Here is a 26908-nt window from a genome sequence, read left to right on the forward strand (position 1 = left end):
GGGGAGTGGAGAGGAGCTGTTCACGCCAAGGGTCCTGAAATTCCCCCCTCGTTTAGCCTGCTGCTGCGCACTGGTCAGATTATTATAAATAGAAATAGAATATAATAGGCTATACTCTATATATCCCCTCTACGCTCCGCGCACAGCAGCATCCGGTCGGGATTCGGGAAACCAGCTAAATCTACTAACGCCGAGAATCTGAATGAATAGTGGCTGCTGCTGAATCAGGTGACATGACCGCCATCCTGAGTGCTCCAATAGCGGTTCTTTTCTAAATCAGAGCGAGTCAGTGAGCGGAATTCGTGGTCACGGTTTGCAATAAAATGAAATGAAATGAAATAAAATTCTGCATAATGAGTACTTTTACTTTAGGTATTTTTTAATACATTTGATGCCAATACATTTGATGCCAGTACTTTTGCTCAAGTACATTTTGAATGGATATTATTAACAGAAGTGTTGATTTAGATTCATTTATTTTATTGGAATAACATTGGAACTGTAACACACAATGCACAAGGAGCAATACATTGTATTAAGTGTAACAAAATAAATGGTCACACCACCAACTTGGAAAAAACAATGCAACGAACAAAGCAATGAAGCAATGAGAAAGAAAAATATATACTGCTGACAAAGTATTCTACTCAACAAAATATATTTAAGTAGTAGAGTATACCCAAGTAAATCTACTTTGTTCACTCCACTGGAAGTAAGATATGATTGATTGATTGATTGATTGATTGATTGATTGATTGATTGATTGATTGAAGAATTTATTAACAGTTTTGGAGAATTATAGTACATTTCAAGCACAACTCAATACATTCATTGTCCATACAATATTCATGATTGATATTGTATATGCATGTGTTTTACATAATAATTTAATTGTATATTGTATATTTCTGCTCACATGGGAATTAGGGTATAGTAGCCTATAAATAATATTCTATATGCCATTATTCTAACGATTAGCCTACTTTTCAGATTAATCAGATTAGCAATAAACTGTGTGCTTATAATTATAATATTTTTAACAGTATATGAACGAAGATGTTTTTGATGCTCATCCATTATTTCATTACATTATTGATCTTTTTTTAAAATAATCAATGAAATTGATTAGTTTCATTAAGTGATGATCTCATGGATGGGAAAGAGCAGGAAACCAGGACATGTGGTTTGTTTATTGTTATCATAAACCACACTGTCTGCAGGAAGAGGAGGATGTGGTATGTGCATGACTCTTCCTGGAAGAGTCATGCACATACCACATCCTCCTCTATAGCTCTACAGACATTGCATTATGCATGCGTTCACAAGGCCAGATGCAAAGATACAGTCTACCATTTATTGTCAATGGAAGCCAGCGACATGAAGATGCAAAGATGCATACGTATCGTTTGTAGCTGCTGCAAAATATACTGTATAAATAGCCATTATGACTCTCTCATGTTTAGGTAATTGTCAATCTATTAAAGTTTATGCGAGATTAATTCAGAGTTCTCTCTTTTCAGGGCCTTCACTTCATCCCTTAATGCTGTTAAATACAGTATTACAGTACACTACACTGCACGCACGCGCGCGCACGCATGCACGCACGCACGCACACGCACGCACGTTCCATTGGAGACCGGATTTGACGTCATTCTCTACTTGTCGCTCATTTGATGCTCTTGCCATGTTTGCGGAAGAAGCCCCGCTGCTCCTCCTCTCTGTATAGTAGCAGCAGCTAGCTAACAGCTGCTCCGTCTGTTTGACAGCTTATTATTAGTATCAAATATGAATCTGCCAAAAGGACCGGATTCTTTGTGCTTCGACAAAGACGTTTTTATGAAGGTGAGACCTAAAAATATAAAAAGTTAAGTTATTCCAGTCAGTAGCAGCAAGCCCAAATCAGATATTAGCAAGTGCTAACGTTACGAAGCAGTCTGTCGAAATGCCAAATAGTATATGCAGACTACTCTTAAAAAGTCTAGTTAAAATATAGTTAATATCTACAGTTTTTGACACAAATCAGACGTTAGTTGACATGTTAAGTCAGTCAGGCTAGCTGTGCCACTGTGGTGGTGATGGTGTTTGATTGATTGATTGAAATCTTTATTAACAGTTTGCAGAATTACAGTACATTTCAAGCACAAACTCAATACAAAGACTGTTAACTGTGAGTGGACGACCCAATTAAGCCTTACACTTGTTTACAACAGGGTCCACATTGTTCAATTCATCAAAACATTTAGAGACAAACAAATAGACACTTCTATGTAGTTAAAGAACAGAACAGGAATTCATCATATAGGAAGCGAAAAGGGAAAAAAAAAAGTATATATACAGTGAGGGGAACAGGGGGATAAAAGAAAAGAAAACGAAAGACAGAGTGTAGGGTGCCTGCACACAACACCATGCGTTGATGCCATGTGTGCATATGTGCAGGCACCCAACACCACGTCCATACAAAAACATAGTACAATCCATAGTACAAAGACAGAGTGTAGGGCGCCTGCGCACAACACCATGCGTTGATGCCATGTGTGCATATGTGCAGGCACCCAACACCACGTCCATACAAAAACATAGTACAATCCAGATACAAATTCAGCTTTTACAGAGGCCAGTTTCGAATTGCAGCCATCCGTAGGTGCCCTTTGAGAGCAGTTTTGAAGGAGCCAAGGGATTCACATGTCTTAATGACTGTTGGTAGGGCGTTCCACATTTTGGTCGCATAGGAGCGAAAAGAATTTAGTCCCTTGTTTGTGCCGAATCTGGGTTGTACATGGTTTGTTGCACTCCCTCTGGTGTTGTGGGTGTGGACTTCGTTTACATTAAGGAAGTATTTAGACAGGTACATGGGTATCTTGGTGGTGTATCTAATCTTGTGGACCAGACCCATTGCAAGATGCTGTACTCTGTCGTCGACCCTAAGCCATCCCAGCCTGTCAAAGTGGGCAGGGGTGAGGTGGGTTCGGGGGGTGAGGCCAAGTAGGAGCCTGACCAGTTTGTTTTGGGAGGTCTGGAGCCTTGTTTTAAGGGACTTTGAGGTGCTGTGGTACCAGGAGGTGGATGCATAGTCAAAGAAACCTTGTACAAGGGCTCCTGTTAAGGTCTTCAAGGTGTTTTTGTCGACCAGTGAGGAGATCCTGTAGAGGAATCTTGTTCTTTGATTGACTTTTTTGATTACGTTGGTGGCCATCTTATCACCGGAAAGATTGGCCTCCAGGATGGAACCTAGGTAGGTAATTTGATCCTTCCGTGTGATAATATCATCACCAACTCTAACCAAGAAGCCATCTGCCTTTTTGAGATTACTATTTGATCCGAAGAGAATGGATTCAGTTTTTCCCAGGTGTAAGGATAGTTTGTTATCAGCGAGCCAGGTGCAGATTCTACCGAGTTCAGAGCTGAGGGTCTTTTCAACCTGCAGTTTGTTCCTGTCCGAGACCAGCAGTGCTGAGTCGTCTGCGAACAGGAACAAGTTGCAGTCACAAGCTGAAGTCATGTCGTTTACATATATTAGGAACAGTAAAGGCCCTAGTATGCTTCCTTGTGGGACGCCACAGCTCACTGGGAGGGGGGGGGACAGTGTTCCGTTCACTTCCACCATCTGTTCTCTCCCCTCCAGGTAGGATTGCATCCAGCTCACTGATGTGCTATCAAAACCAATAGCTTTAAGCTTGTTAACCAGTATGGAGTGGTTCACGGTGTCAAAAGCCTTTTGGAGGTCCAGCATGACCATGCCGCAGTATTTTCCAGCATCCACCTCGTGTTTGATGTGGTCGCTCAAATAGAGAAGGCATGTGTCAGTGGAGTGGGATGTTCTGAAACCAGATTGGAACTCGTACAACAATTTATTAGTGGCAAGATACTTTTCAACCTGTTCATAGACTATTTTTTCCATCACTTTCGAGATGGAGCTTAGAATAGAAATAGGGCGGTAGTTGCCGGGTTCTAATTTGCTCCCTTTTTTGTACAGGGGGGTTACTTTGGCCAGTTTAAAATCTCTGGGGACCTGTCCTTGTTTGATGGAGAGGTTAACTATGTGGGTGATAACTGGAGCTATGGAAATGGCTGAGTCTCTGAGAAATTTGGAGGGAATATTGTCATGGCCAGTGGCCTTGTGGGGTTGGAGGGCACTCAGTTTCTTAAGTACCTCCTCAGTTGTTACCATTGTCATTTTAAAATCATCTTTACAAACACCTAGGTTTTTGTAGAAGCCTTTGATGTGCTCTACACCAAAACGCCCAGAGTGGGAGGGCAGTTTGTTAACCAGCATTGTTGCAATGTTTGTAAAGAAGATGTTCAAGTGATTGGCTACATCAACCTTGTCAGTGATGAGGGTGTTATTTGATTTGATGTTTATGTTAGTAAACCTGGTTTTAAGTTTCTGACCACAGCCTAGTTGGTTGTTTAGTAGCTTCCAGAGCTCCCGAGGATTGTTTTGTCAGTATCTACCTGCTGTACAGCACATCAATTGTTTGTCTCTTGTCTTGTGAGAGACACCAGGGTCTTGTATTTGGTAGCCCCTTTCGGGACCCTAGTTTTACCTTCTGTCTATCTGGTCTACAGTCACCCAACATCCTCAGTGTTCATCCATCTCTAATATGTTAATTGTATTAAATGTTAAACACACCAACATTGCAGCTGTACCGAAAACCTGGCTCTTTCTATGCAAAGTGTATATAAAAGTCTACCGCAGACATGAGTATGACTTATGAGAAATTCTGTGCAGGTGATAATCTTTCTAACTTTTGTAGTTTGGAAGTGCTTGTCTGAAATCACCCAAAGGAACGCTTCCAAACGCCAACACGTACAAAGTATCACCTACATGGAATTTCTTGACAGAAAGTAGCTCATAATATATGTCTACAGTGGATATTTATGAAACTTCTGCAATGCAATGTTGGTGAGTTTAACGTTGTTTAATACAATCAGATATGACTTTTCTGTTTGGATGTATGGGCTGTCAATGGTTGGTGTTGCAACTCTAGATTCAACATAGAATGGATGTATTTAATCAAATCTGACTTTTGCTATCGTATCTACCAGAAAGTGAAAGTCAGACTTGATTAAATACATTTATGATAGCCTTGATCCAAGACTAGACATGGTCCATGTTCGACTTTGACCCAAGGTGCGAGGTTTGCATGCCCTATTATGTTACATGTATTATATTACATGATGATAACCCCCTAGTAATCACTTAAAGCCTTTAATATACTTTGTTGTTTGTCAATGGTGTAAATCTTTGCCTATTTTGGGAAATTGTTGTCTACTTTTGTCTTTTATGATATACCGCAGAACAGGGACCCTACGTCCAAAGTGGTTGGTTAGGTCATACAAGCCAATCTGCCTAGCCTCGGAAACCCAGATGTTAATACCTGCCTAAATTGTGCTGTTGTCCCACTGTCTCTGTATCTTGCTGGTGTCCAGGATGACTTTGACGTTGACCTGTTCGTGACGGAGTGTCGGAAGCAGGTCCAGCTGGAGGAGATGAGAGAGGACCTGGAGCTCTACTATAAGCTCCTGAAGACAGCCATGGTGGAGCTCATCAACAAGGACTATGTCGACTTTGTCAACCTCTCCACCAACCTGGTGAGTGGTTATTGTAGCCCATTCTGGCAGAGTATGAGGCAGTTTCAGTTCAACATACAGGATGCACCATTTGCTCACTATACTCAAAGCCTTCTACCGATAAAAGAGGGGTAAATATGCATGCCCTTACATTGTTTGTCAAATCTAGCCAGTTCTCTCGACATAGGTAGGGGAGCAAGGGAACTGGCTAGTACGACGGGAAAACTAGGGCTTCCCTTCTCGCGTAGGGAGGGGAGCAAATACTTTAGAGGAGATTAGAATCGGGCAGGGCCAGGGGAAAAAAACGACATGGACGAGCAGCGTGTGCTCTCATTTATCGGTAGCATTATGTCTTCATGACAAAACTGTGCAAAGTTACCTTGCACAGCAGCTGGCCTTGTGAGGTCACAGAGCCACACGCTTTCCAGACTACACTTCCAAGCTACACTTTATTACACCCCCTTCGTTGCTGTGTGCAGACAACCCTGATTGGGTAGAACCGCTGCAGTTTGTGCTTGAAATGTACTGTAATTCTGCAAACTGTTAATAAATATTTCAATCAATCAATCAATCAATCAATGCACTGAATGCACACAAAATGATAATGAAGGTCCTGCTGAAACGGGTGATTGATTTTGGTAGTGATAGCAGATGAGTTCACAATCAGATTCAACCGAAGAAAGTTATCTAAAAACTGAGCTTGGAATACTGCATTAGACTGAATCGAATTTGATTATAAATTCCCATTTCATGTCACGGTAAACGTTTTTCCATCACAGCATTGTCGCTCGGAGCGAGGCATGTCTTTTCTCTGCAAAACATCAATTAAGAACTAGGCTTTATTTAAACCAGCTTTTCATCTGGACAATTCCTGATAAAGACCTAATACTTCTTCATAGGTAATGCAAAATTCCTTCTACATTGTTTTCTCAGGTTGGGATGGACAAAGTCCTCAACCAGCTGTCGGTACCACTTGGACAGTTACGAGAGGAAGTGCTGGTATGTATTCGGTGTGGGTTTACTTGCCTTTCCTCTTTTGTGCCACAGTGTGTAACACAACACACATCAATTCATCTTCTGTTGCAGAGCCTGCGGACCTGTGTGAACGAGGTGATTCAAGCCATAGACAGCCAGCTGTCTAAACAGGAAGACCTGCACGAGAAGAAGGTTTGGGTCCATAACTCCATTATATATGGTCATCATTGTATCTTTTTATACCTCTGGTTTAAAGCAAGCAGCTGTTATCAATCTCAATTAATCTCTCTCTGTCTTCCCAAGGTGTGTGTGCTCAGGCTGATCCAGGTGGTGCGGTCAGTGGAGAAGATTGAAAAGATACTGCATTCGCAGAACTCCAAGGAGTCCAACTCGCTGGAGATCAGCAGGTAGACGGCTTCATAGTGTCACAGCTGCCATCTAGTGGACGAGTAGATGCTTGCACATTTAATCCGATGCAAGAAAACGCAAGACAAACGCAAACAACGCAAGGACTATCCATGTATAAAATAACCTTCAGGTTTTTGTGTCCGTTTGACTTCCCCCACGCAAGGATCAAAACGGACTATGTAGAGGCCTTAAGCTGGCTGAGCAGTACGGAAGCCTAGCTGATCTTCTAAGACTTGGGAGACCATTGATGCAGCTGAATATATGGACAATGGAAGAGTCTTGTTCGTTCCCACTGCCAGATACAAAGCTACAAACCACCAGTCATTTTGAATGGAAGTCGGCAACGTGATTGTCAAAGCCAGGAATGTGTTGAAATGTTTCCCCTCATCCAGTGCAGAATGTTGACTGCTGCTTGTTGTACAGTATATTATGTTGGTTTGTTTCCTTTTTTGGAGGTTCAGTACCCAGAAAGACAAATTGGACCCTGCATTTCACATTCTTCTTGCACTCGGGCTAAGACATTTTACCAAGGTGTGTGTGTGTGTGTGTGTGTGTGTGTGTGTGTGTGTGCAGTCCTTTGTTAGCAGGTCAGATCCTGGAGAGGATAGCTACAGAATTTAATCAGCTTCAATTCCATGCTGTACAGAGCAAAGGCATGCCCCTTCTGGACAAAGTCAGACCTGTAAGTGTGTTTGTTATTCAGTCAAGCAACCAGTCAATCACTCACTCAGCCAGTTTCCTACTGATGTATTACTAGTACTACTGCTTGTATACTAAATGCATTCCTTGTTGGTCTAACAATAATGACCCCCTGCTTGCTTTTACACTGGGTACTGTGTAAAAGTAATATAATATATATGCACACCACCTTCCTAATACTTCATTCACCCTATTTTAGTGCAGTCCATGCTGCTATCATAATGCTCAAAGTAACTGCAGTACATCTCAAAGCGACTACACTGTATAAAACCGCAACCTCAACCTGTATAAGGCCTCAATGCGTACACCTGGATTCACTATACCTGCTCAACCCATTTTGCGCAGGAACCCCTTTTGGTGTTAGCATTATGTTATACTTTAGCTATTGAAAAATAGTACTAAAATAGTAATACTAAAAATAATGTAGGTCTGCTATTTCTGAAAAATCAAAGAACGACTGATACAGAAACATAGCTTTTTCAGAAAACTCTCAGGATGTAGAAGACATTTTTAGAATCTGATCTCAGGTCAGAATGGGTTAAAGGAATGGCTAGGCACTAGTAGCATCTTCATGTTATTGTGCCTTATGGAACCTCTGTCAATGTTTGATGGTTCTGTCCTGGTCCAGCGCATCGCGGGCATCACCTCCATGCTGCAGCAGTCCCTGGAGGGGCTTCTGATCGAGGGCCTGCAGACAGCCAACGTGGACATTGTGCGTCACTGCCTGAGGACATACGCCACCATAGACAAGACCCGAGACGCAGAGACCTTGGTGGGACAGGTGTTGGTCAAGCCTTACATGGACCAGGTAAATGTTGCATGCATTTTATTTTTTGTTTAAGCAACGTTTGTGCACTTTCTTTTTTTGTTTGGTGATGGTGGGAAGTTGTGAGGCCGAGCGGATAATATCCAATCCAAAATTAGAGCTGGGCTTTACTGTTATTGACATCGCAAGCCAGGTACATGCAGTATAAGGTCCCAGGTATGATAAAGGAACGTGTATATTAAGAAAAATACTTTAGTGGCTACATCATTTGAAACGACACGGAGCCCACCAGAATCGTAGAAACCGTAGGATTAAATTAGTCGTGCAGCCCGCCAGAACCGTAGTCTACGTTTTCCAGGGTATACAGTATATGCTTTAATCCATGTTTTGATCGTATCGCATCGGTAGCTGCCACATTCAAAGTGGGACAGTAGCTGCGGCCATTTTGAAGATGCGCGCACATCCACTTGCACTCTACATGTATGTGCTGCTTTCAATGTATCTCCAAATCGCCGCGTTGAATGTCGTTTCTGGTGAAAACAAGGTTTTTCCAACAGCTGACAGCAGGCGCTGTGATACTCGCAGTCAGGTTTTTTCATCACCGACTGAGAGACAACCGGTCAAGATACCCCACACAGCATTTTGTAACATCCCGTTACGGATATTTGGCTCTTCAAAATAAGGGTTGCGCACGATAAAACCTTGGCAATGTGCGATAAATAGATTAATTAATCCTGGCGGGAAAGACCATACAGTTAATTGGTCTTCATCAGGGCAGCCCACTGAGCAGCCTGTGCACTAATGAGCAAGCTGCGTTTCTGTTGTGCTTCTCTGCGTAAGCAATAAAGAAAGAGCAAAGAACCAAACACTGACCTATATATCATTTGTCTATTTTGAATCAAAATGGTAGGTGCAGGTTCAACAACCTCTCCATTTGTGGAGTCTCATTTCATGTGTCCTTACTTCTTTTCCTTTCTGTTCTGGTATCGGTAGGTGATTGTGGAAGACCTGGTGAAGTCCAGCCCTAATGGTCTTCAGCTGATGTATTCTAGACTGCTGGAGTTTGTTCCTCACCACTGTCGACTGCTCAGAGAGGTGACCGGAGGGGCCATATCCAGGTACTAAATGTACTATCATGCAACCTTTGTACTACCTAGGCCAGATCTGGAGTGTACACTACAATGATAAACTCTAAGTCTCTATCCTCTTTTTAAACCCGCCTCACTTATAAAGTGCCTCTTAGTCGTGTAGAGAAGTGCGGTCATGCATACAGCCACCAGGATGTGTCTTGTTGTTTCTCTGAATTTGTTTGCTTCTCAACATCTTTTCCACACAATGTCAGAAACCATTGTTTGTAATGTCACAAATTGACTTTATTCTCTTAAAGTGTGTCATGTTCAAGGTGGGTGTATTCTGCCTACTTCTGTGTGGATGTAAAGGTTCTATGCCAGGTATAGAGCCCTCTGAAGCTATATGATTCTGTGTTGATGTCCCCTCTTGCCACAGTGACAAAGCGGACATCGTTCCTGGCTATGATTTCCTGGTCAACTCTGTGTGGCCGGAGATCATTCGAGGGATAGAGGAGAGGATGAGTTATCTCTTCAATGCTGGAAACCCCGACATATTCTATGAGGTACTGCCACACTGTATGTCTGTATTGTGATTTGTGGTTTTTGCATAATATGTTGTAACCCCATTTGTGTATAAGTGTGAGCACTCGTACGTACATACGGTATGTCAGCCTAACTATACTGTGTGTGTGTGTGTGTGTGTGTGTGTGTGTGTGTGTGTGTGTGTTGCCAGCGGTACAATGTGACCATGGAGTTTGTGCGGAGGTACGAGCGCCAGTGCAATTCCCAGGCCAGCGTCAAGAGGCTGAGAGTTCACCCTTCTTATACAAGGTTCCACAACCACTGGAACCTGACTGTCTACTTTCAGCTACGGTGGGCATTTCACTTTTATGTTTCTAACAACACACGCTGCATTAAGTGCATAATGCAGTGTGTTCCTCACATCCTTGTGACGAACCCAGGAAGAATATCTGTTGCCAGGTGTAACGGCTAATGGGGATCCTAAATAAACTAAACTAATCCTAGTTTATACACACAACACACAAACTCATTCCTAGTACAAACGCACACCCCAAACAACAACTACTCGCACAATCAGCCACAAGTGGAAATTTATACGCTATGGGCACTACAGGGGAAGACAAATCTACGTACAAGACAGTTGTATATCGGCTTATAGAACAAGCACAAATTTTGATGCATGATGTATGTTGACAATGTTCACATACTAGAACTAAAGGACAAAGGCTCACTCAATGAGTATGGGAAAAAATATCTTTTCTGTAGCAGTGAAAACTTTTAAGAGGCAAATACTGAACTATGCCACTAGAGGGTGCCATTAGTTTGACGTGCATGGCTGTTGACACTGGACACTGTCTTTTACTGTTTGCCAACAACACACCACCACAATCAGTCAACACACACACACACACACACACACACTCTCTGATGGACACAGCCCACATGTGCATACACCAATGTGCGTCATGACGAATGTAGGTTCCCTGCATTTCACAATACAAGCACAAACATCCTGCACAGTAAGTACAGTATCTTCCTGTAAGGTACTTTGTTATTGGTACAGATTGTGTCGTTGAACATTATGAATAGAACTAGAAAATACATTTCTGTTTGGCTTTTAAGCTTCGTAAACAAAGGTTTCACAGGGAAGATATATAAATATATATATATTTTTGTTATGAAATGTTTTTTATTAAAGACAAAAAATCACAATAAGACACGTAACGTTAACATCATGAATGACTAAAGAAAACAAAACACATATAAAAACAACACAAAGCAAGGATATAACAAATTATGTAGTATTTAATATTATATATAATATATTATTTAACTTTATACATTTAAAAAAATCATTAATAGCTGATCGACAAACTCATGCTTTTTGTGCTTGTAGATCTGATATTACCACTATTTCCCCTCCATCTTTGAAAATGTTTGAAAATATATGAAGATTCTTATGATGATACATCTCAATATTTGCGATTAGGCAATTATGTAATAATTGTGACAGGCCTAGATGCAGTGTTCACAGTTCACAACGAGTACAATATTAACCCCCGTCACTGATTGTTATAGAAACATTTTTGTTTAGCTTTCCTGACTTTCATTCTTTCTGTATCGTTTTTACACTCCTCTTTTCCTCTTTTCTTTCTCCCCCTACATGTCCTTTTCCTTCTATCCCTCAAACCCCCCTCCCTCTCTCTCTTTCTCTCACATACTCACATGCTCTCTCGTTCTCATTCTCTCTCTGGCTGGCTTCCTCCTGTCTTTCAGGTACAAGGAGATAGCGGGGAGTCTAGAGAATGCCATTAGTGATGGACTAGAGGCAGCACAAGGTAGGCATTTCCAATCTGCATCGATGGTATTCAAAGGTTTTTCCCATGATCCCTCCTGCCAAGAGGGGCTCATGGGGACCGTGCCAAAATATAAGAAAACCATATACATTTATTTTCCATCTCACCACCCTACCTCATGCAATTCCTTTGTACCCCATTCACTGTTTGAATACCAATTTAGTCACACACCACCACCACCTGCTTTAACTGATGTGTGTGTGTCCATCCAGCGGACAGTGGGTACCACCTCCAGGTGTCCCAGGTGTTGTGGTCTTGTCTCGTGAGGTGTTGGTCAGATAAGATCTACCTCTCACAGCTGTCCCACCGCTTCTGGAAACTCACCTTGCAGCTCTACTCGCGATACGCCGTCTTCCTCAACGAGGTAATCTACAACCGTAATGAATATTCTTCATAATGTGCACGGCACCCTTCAGACTGCAGCTCCATGTGCCGACACGCAGCACCAGGACAGATACAAATGGACAGTTTAATTAAGCAATATTACACTCGAGGGTGTAATATTGTAATATATAATATATAAGTGATGCTTGTGGAAGTCGACTACGTCTCGTTCCTGACCGCATCACTGTCGTGGCAATAATCACGTTAAACCACACCCTCGAGTGTAATATTGCAATTCTACAACACTTACCCTTAAAAAAAAAAAAAGAATGACAGATGTAGTCACTACGACCACAAATGTCCCAAGAAACTAGCTAGCCTAGCCACCGAGGTTTCTAGTGCTCTGGGAAAACAGAGCAGCTGAATTCTTTGTTTTGATTAGGTGGTGAATGGTGCTGGTTTGATCCACGGCTAGAAGCCGTTTCAACCAATCAGATTGCTTCCTCGAAACGACCTGTTGTAGAACAGTTAATATACAAGAGCAGAACTGATGAATACTATAAGTGATTGAATGCTTAGAGTCACTTAGTACACTACATTCTCAATACAACTCCGATATCAACCAAACAAAAGGAGAAATTAAATTTACTTAAAGAGTTCAGCAAGATCCAGGTTTATTATATTGATATGATACATACACATCTATAAATGTATGGGTTGCTTCTGCAGCAAGTTCTCTCACAGTGACATGGTGGTATTTTAGCTTTTGCTCCTTGGTTACTGGTTCATCAGATATCAGCCCTTGGGCTTATAACCCTTTTGGTGCATTTATCACTCCCCTCACCCATAGCAAATAAAGGCTGGATAAATGGGATAATATACAACATTGCCCAAAATGTAAGTTTTGTAAATGTTAAATGGTGCATTTATATAGTGCCTTTTATACAAGGCGCTTTACATAGATTGTGCATTACATTCACACACCGATGGTGGCGGAAACAATGCAAGGCACCAACCAGCACATCAGGAGCAATTAGGAGTTCAGTTTAGTGTCTTGCTCAAGGACACTTCGACACTAACTCTGGGGGAGCCCGGGTTCGAACTGGCAACCTTGCGGTTCTCATCCAGCCACTCTACCCCTGACCCTTGTCTTCATCCTGACCGGCGTTCTTCTGATAGGTGCTGACAAAGACTCCGACCCCTGATGTGCCCAAGGAGCCAACTAGGCCTCTGCCCAGCTCTGCCTCTTCCACCTCCAGCCGAACCTCAATGGACGAGGCCGGCAGCGAAAGCGGAAGTCCCGCCTCCCTCTCTACCAAACAGCTGGTCTACATCGCAGCTGATATCCAAAAACTGCAGGAGCAGGTCAACACACACGCACACACACACACTCACTCATTTTACGTGACATCCATGTGTCACTATAAAGTATTTAATGTAAGTAATGTATTCCGGTATTTCGCGAGGGGACGTGTTTTTGGCATGTATTTGTAATTGTAAAAATGAATCCCAGTTTCCACGATGAGAAGCAGGTGCCCATCATTGGAGTGCTTTCTTTAACTGATCATAAGTGACATAATTCGTGGCTGTCCGGAAAATAACACCTAACTTTTTTTCATAAATCAATGCTATTGAACACTCTTTCTGTCTGTGTTAAGAAAAATGTTGAACCAATGGAAAGTATTAAAAGGTGCTTCAACGGAAACCTCCTAACTCCATTGGATCCTCAAACAGCCGTTTAGCCATCTTTTCCCCCCCCCATAAATCAGTGCTATTGAACACACGTCTGTGTGTTGGTTACAAAAATATTGAACCAATGAAAAGTATTAAAAAGCGCTTCGACAAAAACCTCCTAACTCCACTTAAGCTGGATGGGGTTTTTTTTCTTCATTTCCTGAAAAATGACCATTTTGGAGTTAGGTGGTTTCTTCCAGACAGCAGAGATAATATTCTATTTCTGTCCCATTTGCTAGCAATTTCTTTGACGATGTATTACTGGCCTGACTGTGTGCCTGTTGCTCTCTGTTAGATCCCAGTGTTGTCAGAGATGATCAGACAGAGGCTAGAGGCCATAAACTTCAAAAACGTCACCATCGTGGAAGGTAAGCCAACCCCACACAGTCAGTGTGAAAGTACCTATTAGACACAAGTGCACATCACATGGCAAACATCCCCTGGGCCTCGTAGATTAGTATGCCATTTAATTTTGTTTCTTCGTGCAGAAACATGCAGTGCTAATAACTAATTACTAGACTGGTGCCTGTCGGGATGTGTACTAGTGCATCGGACATTGGATGTACATTTATGTTGTCCTTTTAGGCTACAAGCTCACAACACAACGCTTGAAGATCGGCAATTCTAGCTATTTTTCAACGGATTCATTTATGCAGATGAATGGAAACGATTGACAGACCTAATGTTTACTCCCGCTCTCTCTCTCTCTCTCCATGCCCAGATGCTCTGTCAGACTCTAAGGCTTGTCTGTCAGGCAGCATTCCTACTCTTAACGTCAAGATGACCCAGCATCTGACCGAACGCTGCTGCCGCTTCCTGAAGAGTGCCTCTGAAGTACCACGTCTTTACCGCAGGACCAATAAGGTCAGTGTGTGTGCCCCAGCAGTCGTGTCATTAGAAAGCGGCACAGATGTTTTGCTGGCAAAACAAACAAATACTCTTTAATTACACGAATTAATACACTTTATTTGTTTCAACTGCAAGATATTGACAGAATCAACATTTGAGGGAGAGGGAGGGAGAGTATAGCACCAAGGATTACAGCATAGGCAATTGGCACCGGGTGACAAATGGTTTACAAAATCGTGGGATAAAAAATCACACCCGTGTGAAGTGAGGAGGGCTCTAATCATCGTACATCATCATCAAGAATGGTGGTCCCTTATTGGACAAGGGTTCCCACCGACATGCATATGCCGATTTGCTCAGAGACACAAGACGTAAATTCTCCATCCATTGTCAAAGGCATTTAATGTTTGTGTTCAGACAGAATCCACACTATAGCTGTTTATTTATTTCAAAGAACACTCATCACATTTCAGATTATGGAAAGGGTAGGACAACACTAGGCTGAGTTTATTCAGTGATGTGTACATAGATCCCAGTTATGTGTGGTGGCTCTGTCAACACAGCCAGCTGTTGCTTGACATGGATGTCCCTGCAAGCCTGCATGCAGCGAATTCCTAATGAAGGCTGAATGAGATAACTGAGAGTCCACGGGGGCAACTAATTGATTATACAAAAGAAAAAGATAATTTAACCCTTTTTCACCCGAGGCCGATTCTACAAATGCCTTCTAAACCAGTAGTTCTTCCAAGATTTTTCTAAAATACAAGCTTGCAGTGAGCTTGTATATCTTACATTACTATTTTTGAATAGCCAACGCAAAAATAAAAAATGCTTTCTCGGTTATAATGAGGTAATACATTTTAAAGCTTCAAAGAAATATATATTTGTTTTAATTAGACGATTGACAAACGGAGAGCTTTTAGATCAGCTATTTTCACTATTTTTGCAATAAATCAATCATGTATAAAATACCCCTTAAGTTGATTCATTGATTTCATTCATTTACGTTTGTTTGAACAATTTACATTTGTATTGTATTGTTTTTTAAATTTTTTGGAAAGAATAAGCGATAGTTGCAGCCCTAACTGAGTTTATTTCCTCTCTGAGCAGGAAGAGCCGGCGCGTGCATCGGCGTACATGGACAATGCCTTGCGTCCATTACATCAGTTACTGACGGATGCGACGGGACTGGTCACTCCTTCCACAGCACAGGAATGGCTGCGAGTCACACTGTCGGACTGCACACAGAGGTGGGCTTGCATGCACACAGTCAAGATCGTGCACAACGGCAGCGCACAAAATAGCAAATAAACTAAAAACACGTAACATTGCTAAATGGGAACTTAAGCTGGCATTGTTGATAATCACCTGAGTTGAGTAAAACTGTTGTCCCTTAGTAGCGTGAGGGCGCTAAGAACGCTCCCTTTTCTTGGCATAGAGGAGCAGATCAAACTAGCACTGGAAACGGACACCAGCTCCCTATTGGTGTGCTAGATTGTATTCCTTTGTAATGTAAAGAGAAGTGCGCAACCAGTGTTTTTGAGTGTCTGTACGCTCATGTTTCCTGCCCGCATGCCCTTGCTGTTCGTGTAGGTACTATGAGACCATCTCGGACGTCCTGAGCTCAGTGAGGAAGATGGAGGAGAGCCTGAAGCGACTGAAGCAGGCCAGGAAGGGCGCCGTCACAGCCTCCACGGCAGGAACTAACGGAGGACTCACAGATGACAGCAAGATCCGCCTGCAGCTGGCACTGGATGTGGAATATCTGGGAGAGCAGGTAGACAGTGCTATGCAGTGCACACACATTACATACACACTACAACCATGCATAATATATGCTTGCATGTAGGAACGAGCACACACAGTCACACACACACACACACACACACACACACACACACACACACACACACACACACACACACACACACCCATTTGCAAACAGGCATAAACAGCCCATAATCATCCAGAGTTATGGCGCTCCAGACTTTTGACTGGTGTCATTGGGCATTGTTTGGAAAACATGACTTGAAACCAACTAGTTACTTTACGAAGTTTTTACCGTACTCTTGAGTTACCAACTTGGAAGAACCAATGCTTATGAAATATGGCTTTTGGTGAATTGTTTACTCCAATCTTAGTGGTAATTGAACACTGTAGTGTAAACAACTGTTACCTAAATAAATTATGAATGACAAGATATCTTTCACTAACCAAAAATGAGACTGACCAATTATATTTTGCCCCTCTACATGTACACAAGTCATCATGTGGATATCTCCAATATATGACTGGCATCAAGCTCCGACAGCCATGTCAAATAAAATAAAAATGTGTTTGTGCCAATATAGATAAAAAATGGTTTCGGTAGAAACCTGATTCATATTAGTTTATTAATGATAATGTAAGAACATCACAAATGGTAGAAAAATGTATATAGAACAAAAGATTTATAAAATGATACACATTGGGAAATCTAGCCATACAATTCCAAGATCATTTAGATTCAGTCTATCTTAAAATAATAATTCTTGAACCCAATTAGTTACTTGACATTTGGTACCAATCAGACACTTGTCACCTTTTGGTGTTTTAACTAAGCATTATGTTATACTTTAGCTATTGAAAAATAGCAGATCTACAAGCGAGTGGCGCGCTACGAGCTTGTAGGTCTGCTATTTTTGAAAAATCGTAAAAATGCAGCACACATCTTTGAATATATATTCTTTCAGAGCGAACGTTTTCTTTTTTTCGACGTCTTGCCTAAATGGGTTAAGTGATCTTGATTCTTGATTGATTCTTGATCTTGATGTCTCTCTCTCTTAAACGTCGCCGTCATCTGTGCCTCAGATCCAGAAGATGGGTCTCCAGCCAAATGACATCACGATGTTCTCCACCCTGATGGAGCTGGTGCAGGAGGCTCGGGAGTTGGCCGAACACAACCCGTAGAATGCTGCGTGGCTTGTCGGAACCAAAACCCCTGTCTCTACACACCGAGCTCAGTTCTGCAAAGTGCAAACGACTACATCCGTCTCGTGTTTGAAAAACTTGGGCCAAACACTTGGTTCGACATCTGGTTAGGATGGTGCACCAACTTCCCATTCAATAATAAAATGAAAACACAGTGAGCCTCATTTGGTTGCTTTGCATACATTTTACTGCAATATATCAAAAGCCAGCCCAATACTCATTTCTACTGTAGGCCTTATCTCCTTCTGTTTCTAACATGCTCTGAAACAGTTGTTCCATGAATGCTAGGATAAAGTCAGAGAAAGTACCGGTAGATTCTATTACCGAGGCCCAGGCCAATAGAAAGTTAGTGAAAACCTGTGAAGTCTCTCTCACCCCGACCTGCTTCTTTGTCTCTCTTTTTTTGGTGTAAGTTATATTCTTTGTCATACAGTGGTGTCACGCAAAAATAGCTGATCTACAAGCTCACAACAAGTTGTTGTAGATCTGCTATTTTTGTGACCAAAATAATCTCATGATTTGTTGTTTCACTACAATGTATTATTCCGTATAATTTATTAAATCAATTAGTATAACTGCTGCATCGATACTACCAAGCCCTGCCAGTATAGCACTGGGCGGAGAGATATGATATACAGTAGTACTTTATTGTCAGTCCACACTGAAATTTGTTTTTTTATTTGGGAGATTTTAATAATCATTGGTGCAGGTTTTGTTGTTAAACTAAACGATTAATGCAGGGCATATTTGTTGGCGCTGGTACCGTTTTTTTTAAGGGGAGCAAAGCTTGTTGAGGTTAGTAAGCTAACAGATGGTGGCTTTTCAGAAAATGGCCAATGATGCTTTTGGGTATTTCCTCTATGCACTATTCTGTGGAGATAATGCAAACATCTCCAGTCCATCTCTAATACTTTTTTTCTAAAGAAATAATTTCAAAATCTGTTATTCTGCTAAACCAACCACATTTGTCTGTTATCTGGTGAAGGATGAATTGTAAATAAATTAGATAACTAGTGTGAATTATGTACATTTCTATTCAAATTCAAGTTGTAATATTATTATTAACCTGAACTTCATTGGTAATAAAATAGAACTTTGAATACAATATTTGCTTGTTTGTTATTGAGGTCATATGAGGGGTCAGTGGTGGCACCTTGTGTAACAAACGTACATTGTGCTCAACTCCTCAGGCCTCAAGTATTTGCATACAGTGTAATATTAATTGCAAATTAATTGCATAACATCTTTCATAGGTTGCATAGGTCTGCAAGGCACTAGAGTCACAAATGTTACCATGCTATATTGAAATCTAGACAGTTTGATTGATGCCGTATGGCCAATTAAATAATAATTTGACGCAGATGATGTGATGTGATGTGAAAATTGCAACTGGCTGAGTTATGATTTGATGTGAAAAATGGTTTTAGAAAATGTAACACATGAAATACTGCAAGACACTGACATTCTCCGATACTTTACTGTAGTTTCATTCTAAGCATTAACTAAAGTGTATCAGTCAAGTCAAATACAATTCGTATTGGACAAGGGGGTATGGGGGCTGATGGGGGAAAAATTTACATTTCATCCATGTTGGAAAAAAAATCTTTATTTCAGAAATTACAAATCATAGAAAAACTAAAATAGAATCTTTGTTAATACAATAAAACTAAGTATTAGTTATGTCACACACAATTGTCAAACTACTGTACGTACTATACAGAACACTGCTATTTGTAGAGGAAACAAACGTGTTTTCAATGTGCTTTTTTGGAAACATGTTGACTGCTCACGGTAACATCATTTGATAAATAGTGAAAAAAGAGCATAATATCGTTTTTCTCCCTCAACACTTTGACCATACAAATAGAACACTGATAATTCCTTCTTATGAGAGGTTTAAATTCAGCTGAACTTCTGCTTTTCAACTTGGGAGTTATCCACCTTGTAGGATCGAGCAATATCACTAGCTAGTCTGAGAGGGTAGAGATGCGTAATGGGGTGATAGACAGCAGAAACTGTACAGAAGCTTTAACGGCACAAGGTGTTTCTTGACGAGGGACTACAGTATCTGCATGTTAGCCAACTATGAACCAGTGCCTCACACGGGACAGAGGAATGAGGTCTGGGACGTAAGTGGAAATAATCTTTGCAACAATTTGCTTCAGACCTCATTCCTCTTAGTTTTTTGTGTACATGTTCTACTGTAATTTCTACGGGTTGTTTGTGGAGTCTTTAAGGCTTCATAGAGATGGCTTGGTGATCTTGCCCAGCATGAGGATGGCATTTGAGTCTCCTTCTATGACGGTGAAGAAGAACGGGCGGTTGATGGACAGCTTCAGAGGTATGCCTGCTTCCTGGTTATTGTCCTGCTCTGCTCCTTCCTCTGACATCTCAACTGATACCTTGTACAATGCCTTGGGAGATAGATAATGACCAGTTATTGACACTCGTACTCGTGCACAGTGGTGGATAAAGTACTGAAATGTTTTACTTAAAACTCATTCAGTGCCACCTGGTGGACACCGGTTTTGGCTCTCGAAGCCCATTATTAAAAAAATGAAATTCTATTGTGCATGTCATGTGCATGTCATCACCTGCACACCAGATTAGAGGAATTTTCAAAATATGGATAATTTATTTTAATAATAATATATATATATATATTTATTTTCAAAAAGGCGTCCAAAGGCGTCCTATGTGGCACTGAGTGAGTTTAAAGTATCAATACGGCAATGGAGAAATATTCTGTTACAAGTAAAAGTCCGGAATTGAAAATTTACTTAAATAAAAGTACAAAAGTTATTGGTATCAAAAATAGAAGTACTCATGAAAACAAAAGTTTTCAAATGATTGTAGTGGAGTAAGTAGAAGAAAACGTATGCACGCGGGGGTTTTTACCCCAAGCATGGACAATTGGAAATACTCAGTAAAGTAAAATCAATGTACTTGAGTACATTACTCAAGTAAATGTACTTAAGTTACTTTCCACCACTGCTCATGCAGATACAGACACACTATAGATCTGTATAATGTGACTACGGATAAGTGGTTGTGAAGATGGATGTGTCGAGACAACCGGCCGTTATATCTCACCTTATCTATAGTGAAGGCTTTGGTATTGCTGAGTCGGTCAAACTCTGCCTCGGAGCCTAACAGTTGGGTCTCTACTTCTGCAGACATGTTGCTCAGCAGAACACGCAGGTCAGTCACAGTAGACATGGAGAACTTGGGCAGAGAGAGTTCCAACAGGCTGAATGGATCCATGTACAAAGAGACGGAGGAAAGGAGAGGTGAGTTGACATGTAATTGATTGACCCTCCACCTCCACATTCCAAAATGCATGGCTGCTATAGGGTATGCTGCACATTGACATGGCTGGACCTATCTTTGATTGATTGACTGACTATGGGGGGGGGGGGGGGGCTGACAGAATGTCTCTGACTACGGTATTTTAAAAATAAATAGGCTAAACAAACTAGTAATAGTACTATAATCAAATAAACGCTAAGGCCTGACTCACACCTTCACAACAGATTGATGTATAGCTGTTGTATGAGACTTATTGACACAACAAAAATGTTGTGTCAAACCATGTGACTTCCATTGGAAATGCATTGGGGCGGCCATGACACTTACCCTTTGTTTACATCTAGCATGCATCAATGTTGTATGCTAGATCGAAAGGTGACGAAAGGTGATCGAAAGGTACTGTACTGTACTGTACTGTACTGTACTGTACTGTACTGTACTGTACTGTACTGTACTGTACTGTACTGTACTGTAAATATGCTATTTCCGTGCTCGGACACAACCAATGACTGTATTTCTGGCAGATTCAAATGCTATTTGACTTCCACTATAAAATAAAACATTCTCGCTGGCTGTTCCCTGCTGTAGTGTATCTGATTGACTGGTAGCATCCCTGCACGGCCGAAGACCATGTTGATGTTTCAAAGAACCATACTTTCAGTTTGTTTTGTCGCAACGTATATAGTGGGACTATATTCCGGGCTTTGGGCTTTGATGTGTGTTGGGCATTAAACTCACCCCTCCTTGAAGGTCTGGTTCCAGCCAAAGATGATTTCGGTGCGTAGCTGATCTTCTATGTCATGGACACTGACCCCAACGTGAGGCAGGACCAGCAGCATGTATGACTGTGCACTCAGAGGCAACTTCACCACCGTGCATCGCCGAGTCTTTTTGGTCAAACAACAACAACACTTTTTACTAGCAAGTACAGACATCAAGTCAGTGGGAATACATTTACTGTGTGTACTGTGAAGCTGTGGCTCCCTAGTGAGGAAGGTTAGTGATACCGTTTATGCTTGGCATATATCCTCTGTAACTAGTAAGCCTTGCCACGTCACGAGGCCCATAGGACAGGAGCCGAATGCCAAGCAGCAGGGAGGCATTGGGTCCCATTTATTTGGTATGACCCGGCCAGGGATCAAACCCTGACCTCCCTGTCTCAGGGTGGACACTAACCAACAAGGCCACTGAGCTGAGCTGACGTACAACTGCTTCACTGCCAGTCTCCCCCCCACCCCACACTCGCATTCAAAATTACAGCATCCAAGACTATTAAGAACTGCACCTTGTCATTGACATAGCTGTAGTGGCCTGTGCGGGTCATCAAGGGAACCAGCACTGTGGTTGTATCATCTACATGGAACTCCTGCATGGATGTTTTCTCTGGTTGGAAAGCTGTCCTCCAGTTACCTAAAGAAACGCAGCCAAGAAAACCCTCAGATACTAAGTACAATAGACAATGGATTACAATACATTTTACGATACTCTGGGCTAGGTTACATGTATACCCATTTTAACCAACAGTTTCACATATAAAGATAAATCTCTTAACTTGGTATAGTAAATGTAATTACAATACTAGGACCTTGAAAACAATTACGGTACCCATCCTAAACAAACTTTTATGCCATAGTCACAGGTTAAGGGCAGGCACACACATAAGACAAGGCAAACAGACATGAAGATTCACACACACACACACACACACACACACACACACACACACACACACACACCTTTGAAGCTGAAGGAGCTGAAGAACAGGAGTTTGGCATCGGAGCTCAGATCTTTGAAGAGACCTTTCACGGTTCCGTCTGACGTCTTCTCCACAAAGTTGTTCACCTGCTCTTCCGCCTCCTGGGGCCCGGAGAAGTCCACGCCGCGGACGAAGGATGCATCTGAGAAGTCCTGCGTACCTTGGATAAAGTCCTCTGACAGGCGGCAGTCCCGGCGCGTGAAGGCCCACACCCGGGTTATGATCTCATCTTTGGGTCCGCCGTCCACTCGAGAGTTGATGCTCTGCAGGGTCTTCAGAACCTTGTGTCCGTCCACTAGCGACACGCAGTCCTCTCGGTCTGTGTCCAAGCCCAAGCCCAGAAATCTCTAGTCGATGGGGAGACAGGGTTGGGATTGAATTTCTGTTCTTTATAATGTGAAAGCACAAATCCTCATAGGTAGACTGGCCTATTAGTTTGTATTGCACAGTGCGCTCAGCGCGCTATATCCGAACGCAACCTTTCGTTAATTCACTGTTGAGACAATGAAGAATCATAGGGAAATTTTTCATCTTATCAGCTGACTCACTTCTTCGTTCTATACTACTTTTCCATGATCTTTTGGAACCTACGTATATGATTTCAACGTAGAACTGCAACGTTCTCTTTTTTACTGCAATGCCATCTATGTGCCATAAAATGATAAAGGAAAAGAAAGAAGGCTAACCCAGATGGAGACAGTGCTGTCAAAATCACCCAGGCTCCTACATTAGATCAAAAACAATAAATTGAATCAAGAACCTGATATGAGCTGGCGGTCTTCATGGAGGCCCCCAGGTAGAAGGTCACCAGGGATCCGAAGGCATTGACTGGAGAGAAGAGTGTGTTGGCTCCATGCTTCCTTTTGCTGAGATTCTGGTAAATCCTCAGGCCCAGAGAGTTCATCAGCTCGGCCAAAACCGCTGTCCTCTGCCCAAAACCACTGTTTTGCCTCCGCTCGTCCTGGTCAGGCGCCCTGTTGTCAGGCGTCAGAGCGTTCATGTCGAGGGCCGCCACAGGAAGCGTGTCCAGATGCCTGTCGGGCTGGGCATTTAGAGTCTCGCAGCTGACATTCTCAGCGGCAAAGAGGTAGAAGGGGTGAACGTACACGCGGTTGGCTTGACTTCCAAAGAAACAGCAGCATAACAGGAGGAGAAGAGATGGGGACCAAAGTCTCTGCATTTTACCTTCCTTAGCTGTCGATTGCACCTTGTTCTTGTATTTAGAGAGGTTGCTCCGTCTATGAGAGGGGGCACGGATTTCATTAGTTTGGGATGCATGACATTGTTTCATTTCAAGCAACACAACAAACATCTTTCGTCTCTAGAACACAGAACATGGAGTGCATCAGTGCTGTGAATTGCGTGCCACTATGGTGTGATTTTGCTCCGAAATCTGGCTTGCCTGGCAGGGTCACTACACAGTAAAATCCTCAGTGTCGATGTAACGCAAAGAGTGTATAAAGGTAACCAAATGGACCTGTAAATGGGTCCATTTGGGTATATTTGTGCACACTCTGAGTCAAATGAACTCAGGATTTTGCAGTGTAGGTATAGAGTAGACTATAGAGCACCATGTCAATGATTGATTCATTGCTCATTGTGAGCCCTCTCTCTCCTGGTGACCAGTGAATAAAAGAAGGCTTTAACCTCTGGAATAGAGGTCGCAGAGTTAATGAAGAGGAGCATGGATCTTTGTGTGTCTGTCTGTGGTTGTATGCGTGCGTGGGCGCCGCCTGCGTGCACACACAGAGAAAGGAAATCGAGCACTTGCTAAAATATGGTGCATGTTAAATGTGGCTATACCACTGAGCTCAACATGTTAACAATCAGCCCCGAAAAACGTAATGTGTAAAGAAAATACTCTCTTCACCATCCGGTATTATAGTTGGACGATCCTGCAGATACTTTGCCACACATTAGTAAGATAAGGTTCAATATATGGTCAGTATTCTCTTTTTATGTTATCTATCCTTCTTTGCCTCTAGTGAAAGTTTCAGCACCACAGATTAGTTTATGTAATAATTATGACTGTCACATAAAGGATAATTGGCTCAATTGAACAAAATTGGATGGATGGATGTTAAAACTTGCTATGATTATTCATTTATTTCATATGTTTTTGAATATTATAAATACGTTGGCTCTGTGAACTGATTGTTCTGTAATGGCTTACCACCTCTAAAGAGAGTAAGATTGTTACTTTCACTGAAGTTACTGCAGAAGGCCCTTGAAGTGATCAATTGACTACTTTCACACAGATTACTCAAGCTCAATTACATAAAAACAGGACTTTATACTTTGAGTTGGATGTGATCCAGCAGGGGCAGAATGGACCGCTGGACTCCTGGAGAAGAGTAAACAGCAGTGTCTTCTTTATTTGGACATGCACTGCAGGACATGGCCTTGGTTCCTGATCAATACATCCTGTACACTGTAGCCTAATGCTCAACTTTATGGCCAGTCCACCTTCACTGGTGACTTGATCGCAGAGGTTAAATTACATGATGATGGTTCATGACCCTCAACCTCACTGAACACCAACTCCGAGCAAATTAAGCGAAGACAACAGATCAACTCTAAATCGCCGACAGTTCAGTTGCAACCCCAAATTGCAGACTTTTTGCTTAAGTTTTGGATTTCCTGAGTCTGACTTGATGATCAGCCTTTAATTGTGTTTAAAGTTTCGTTCTTTTAAAGGAAGTTGTTATCAAAACCCTCAATTTCTACAAAAGGCCCTATAAGAATTTCACTCTGCATCTCAATTCACATGGACATTCAAACTATCATTCATCAAACCAAGGCATAGAACAAACACAATAGTGAAGACACCAGCTGGTACCATTATTTCTCTCCATATATCCAACAATCACTGTATTTCACATGAAACATCAAAAGCCATTAACTGCAGACTGCAGAGATTCTCTTACCGTGTCCTGCTGATGTGATGTAGTGAGTGCGGTCCTCAGCTCTACTCCCTGGCTTTAACTCCAGGCAGCCAGCCTCAGCTCCTCGGGTTACTCATTAACCCACACATTGAGACTGGGGCTCTGCTGCCGTGACTCATAGTCAGCTTTGTACTGTTGAGCTGCCACTAGATAAATGAGTCGGGGAGAGAGAGAGAGAGAGAGAGAGAGAGAGAGACCACCCAATGGTGTTCTATACCAGCTACATGTTGACTTGTGAGCATGATGCAAGCACTTCCCACACATGTGGTGGGAGAGAGTGGGGAAACTGAAAGTCCCCTTTATGGAAGTCACAGGGAAGTCGGGGTTGTTTGGCTGTGTTCTTTTCATTTCTGACTGGATCGTTCAGTAGTGACGTGGGACAATATTTAGTTTGTTGTTTGTTTGTTCACCAACTTGGAGTTCAAACAGCTGGCCCAAGTACGTTAATCTAGACACGTATGCATACTGAAACATGTACAGTGCATGCACGTAGGCTATAGCTACCTGTACTTGTGTTTATGAATCTGCTCATGCAAATAGTAAATAGGCAATATTAGGCATGCACCATTTAGGAAATGTACTGTTAGGTCGAAAGGTGCCCCATGGCTGCATAAAGAGATCCTTGACTTAATGGCAATTTGGGAGAATGCAAAGAAAACAGCAAACAAACTATATAGGTTTGAGATCAGATAGACAAATCTACTGTCAATTAAGGAACAAAGTAACAAGGTTAAATACAAAGAAAAATAGTATTATAAATGAAACAAAAGATGATGGGGGGGGAAAACTATGGTCAACACTGAATGAAATAATGGGCAGGAAATCAAATATATCAATTTCATTCATACAATCTGAAGGAATGTTCATAACAAAACCTTTTTTTATTTTTTTTAATAAAGTTGATAAATTAGGCCTGGGCCGTGGCTCAGCGGTCCAGGCACCTTGACTGGTGGTCCAGTCTGGCAGTGTGCCGCGGGTTCGACTCCCGATCCCGACGGCCTTTACTGCATGTCACTCCCCCATCTCTCTCCCCATTTCCTGTCAGCCTACTGTAAAATAAAGGCGGAAGCCGAAAAAAACCCATTTAAAGTTCATAAATTAAGAGAAGGTCAACAAAGTAGGGATGGTTCACTGTCACGTACACGAAAGACAAA

General features: G+C 42.0%; 2 protein-coding genes across 2 annotated transcripts; one reads left to right on the top strand and one right to left on the bottom strand.

Moving 5' to 3' along the window:
- The first annotated feature begins 1717 nt into the window (after positions 1–1717).
- cog2 (component of oligomeric golgi complex 2) lies at positions 1718–18837 on the top strand. The gene is made up of 18 exons (XM_080781512.1): positions 1718–1842; positions 5431–5592; positions 6505–6570; positions 6658–6738; positions 6850–6953; positions 7528–7636; positions 8282–8461; positions 9413–9537; positions 9926–10052; positions 10223–10362; positions 11788–11849; positions 12080–12231; positions 13371–13556; positions 14221–14293; positions 14647–14789; positions 15885–16024; positions 16368–16551; positions 17625–18837. Exons 1-18 carry the CDS (start codon positions 1786–1788, stop codon positions 17721–17723), a joined length of 2190 nt encoding a protein of 729 aa, XP_080637638.1. The 5' UTR covers positions 1718–1785; the 3' UTR covers positions 17724–18837.
- A 559-nt stretch (positions 18838–19396) lies between these two features.
- On the bottom strand, positions 19397–25820 carry agt (angiotensinogen). The gene is made up of 7 exons (XM_080781378.1): positions 25737–25820; positions 23570–24047; positions 22790–23156; positions 22339–22463; positions 21792–21940; positions 20838–20994; positions 19397–20158 (listed from the first exon to the last, which is right to left on the bottom strand). The coding sequence occupies exons 2-7, from the start codon at positions 23987–23989 to the stop codon at positions 19985–19987; spliced, it is 1392 nt and encodes a 463-aa protein (XP_080637504.1). The 5' UTR covers positions 23990–24047; positions 25737–25820; the 3' UTR covers positions 19397–19984.
- Positions 25821–26908: the final 1088 nt, after the last annotated feature.

Source organism: Protomyctophum bolini (genome assembly GCF_963924005.1).
Source record: "Protomyctophum bolini genome assembly, chromosome: 14".
Lineage (NCBI taxonomy): Eukaryota > Metazoa > Chordata > Actinopteri > Myctophiformes > Myctophidae > Protomyctophum > Protomyctophum bolini.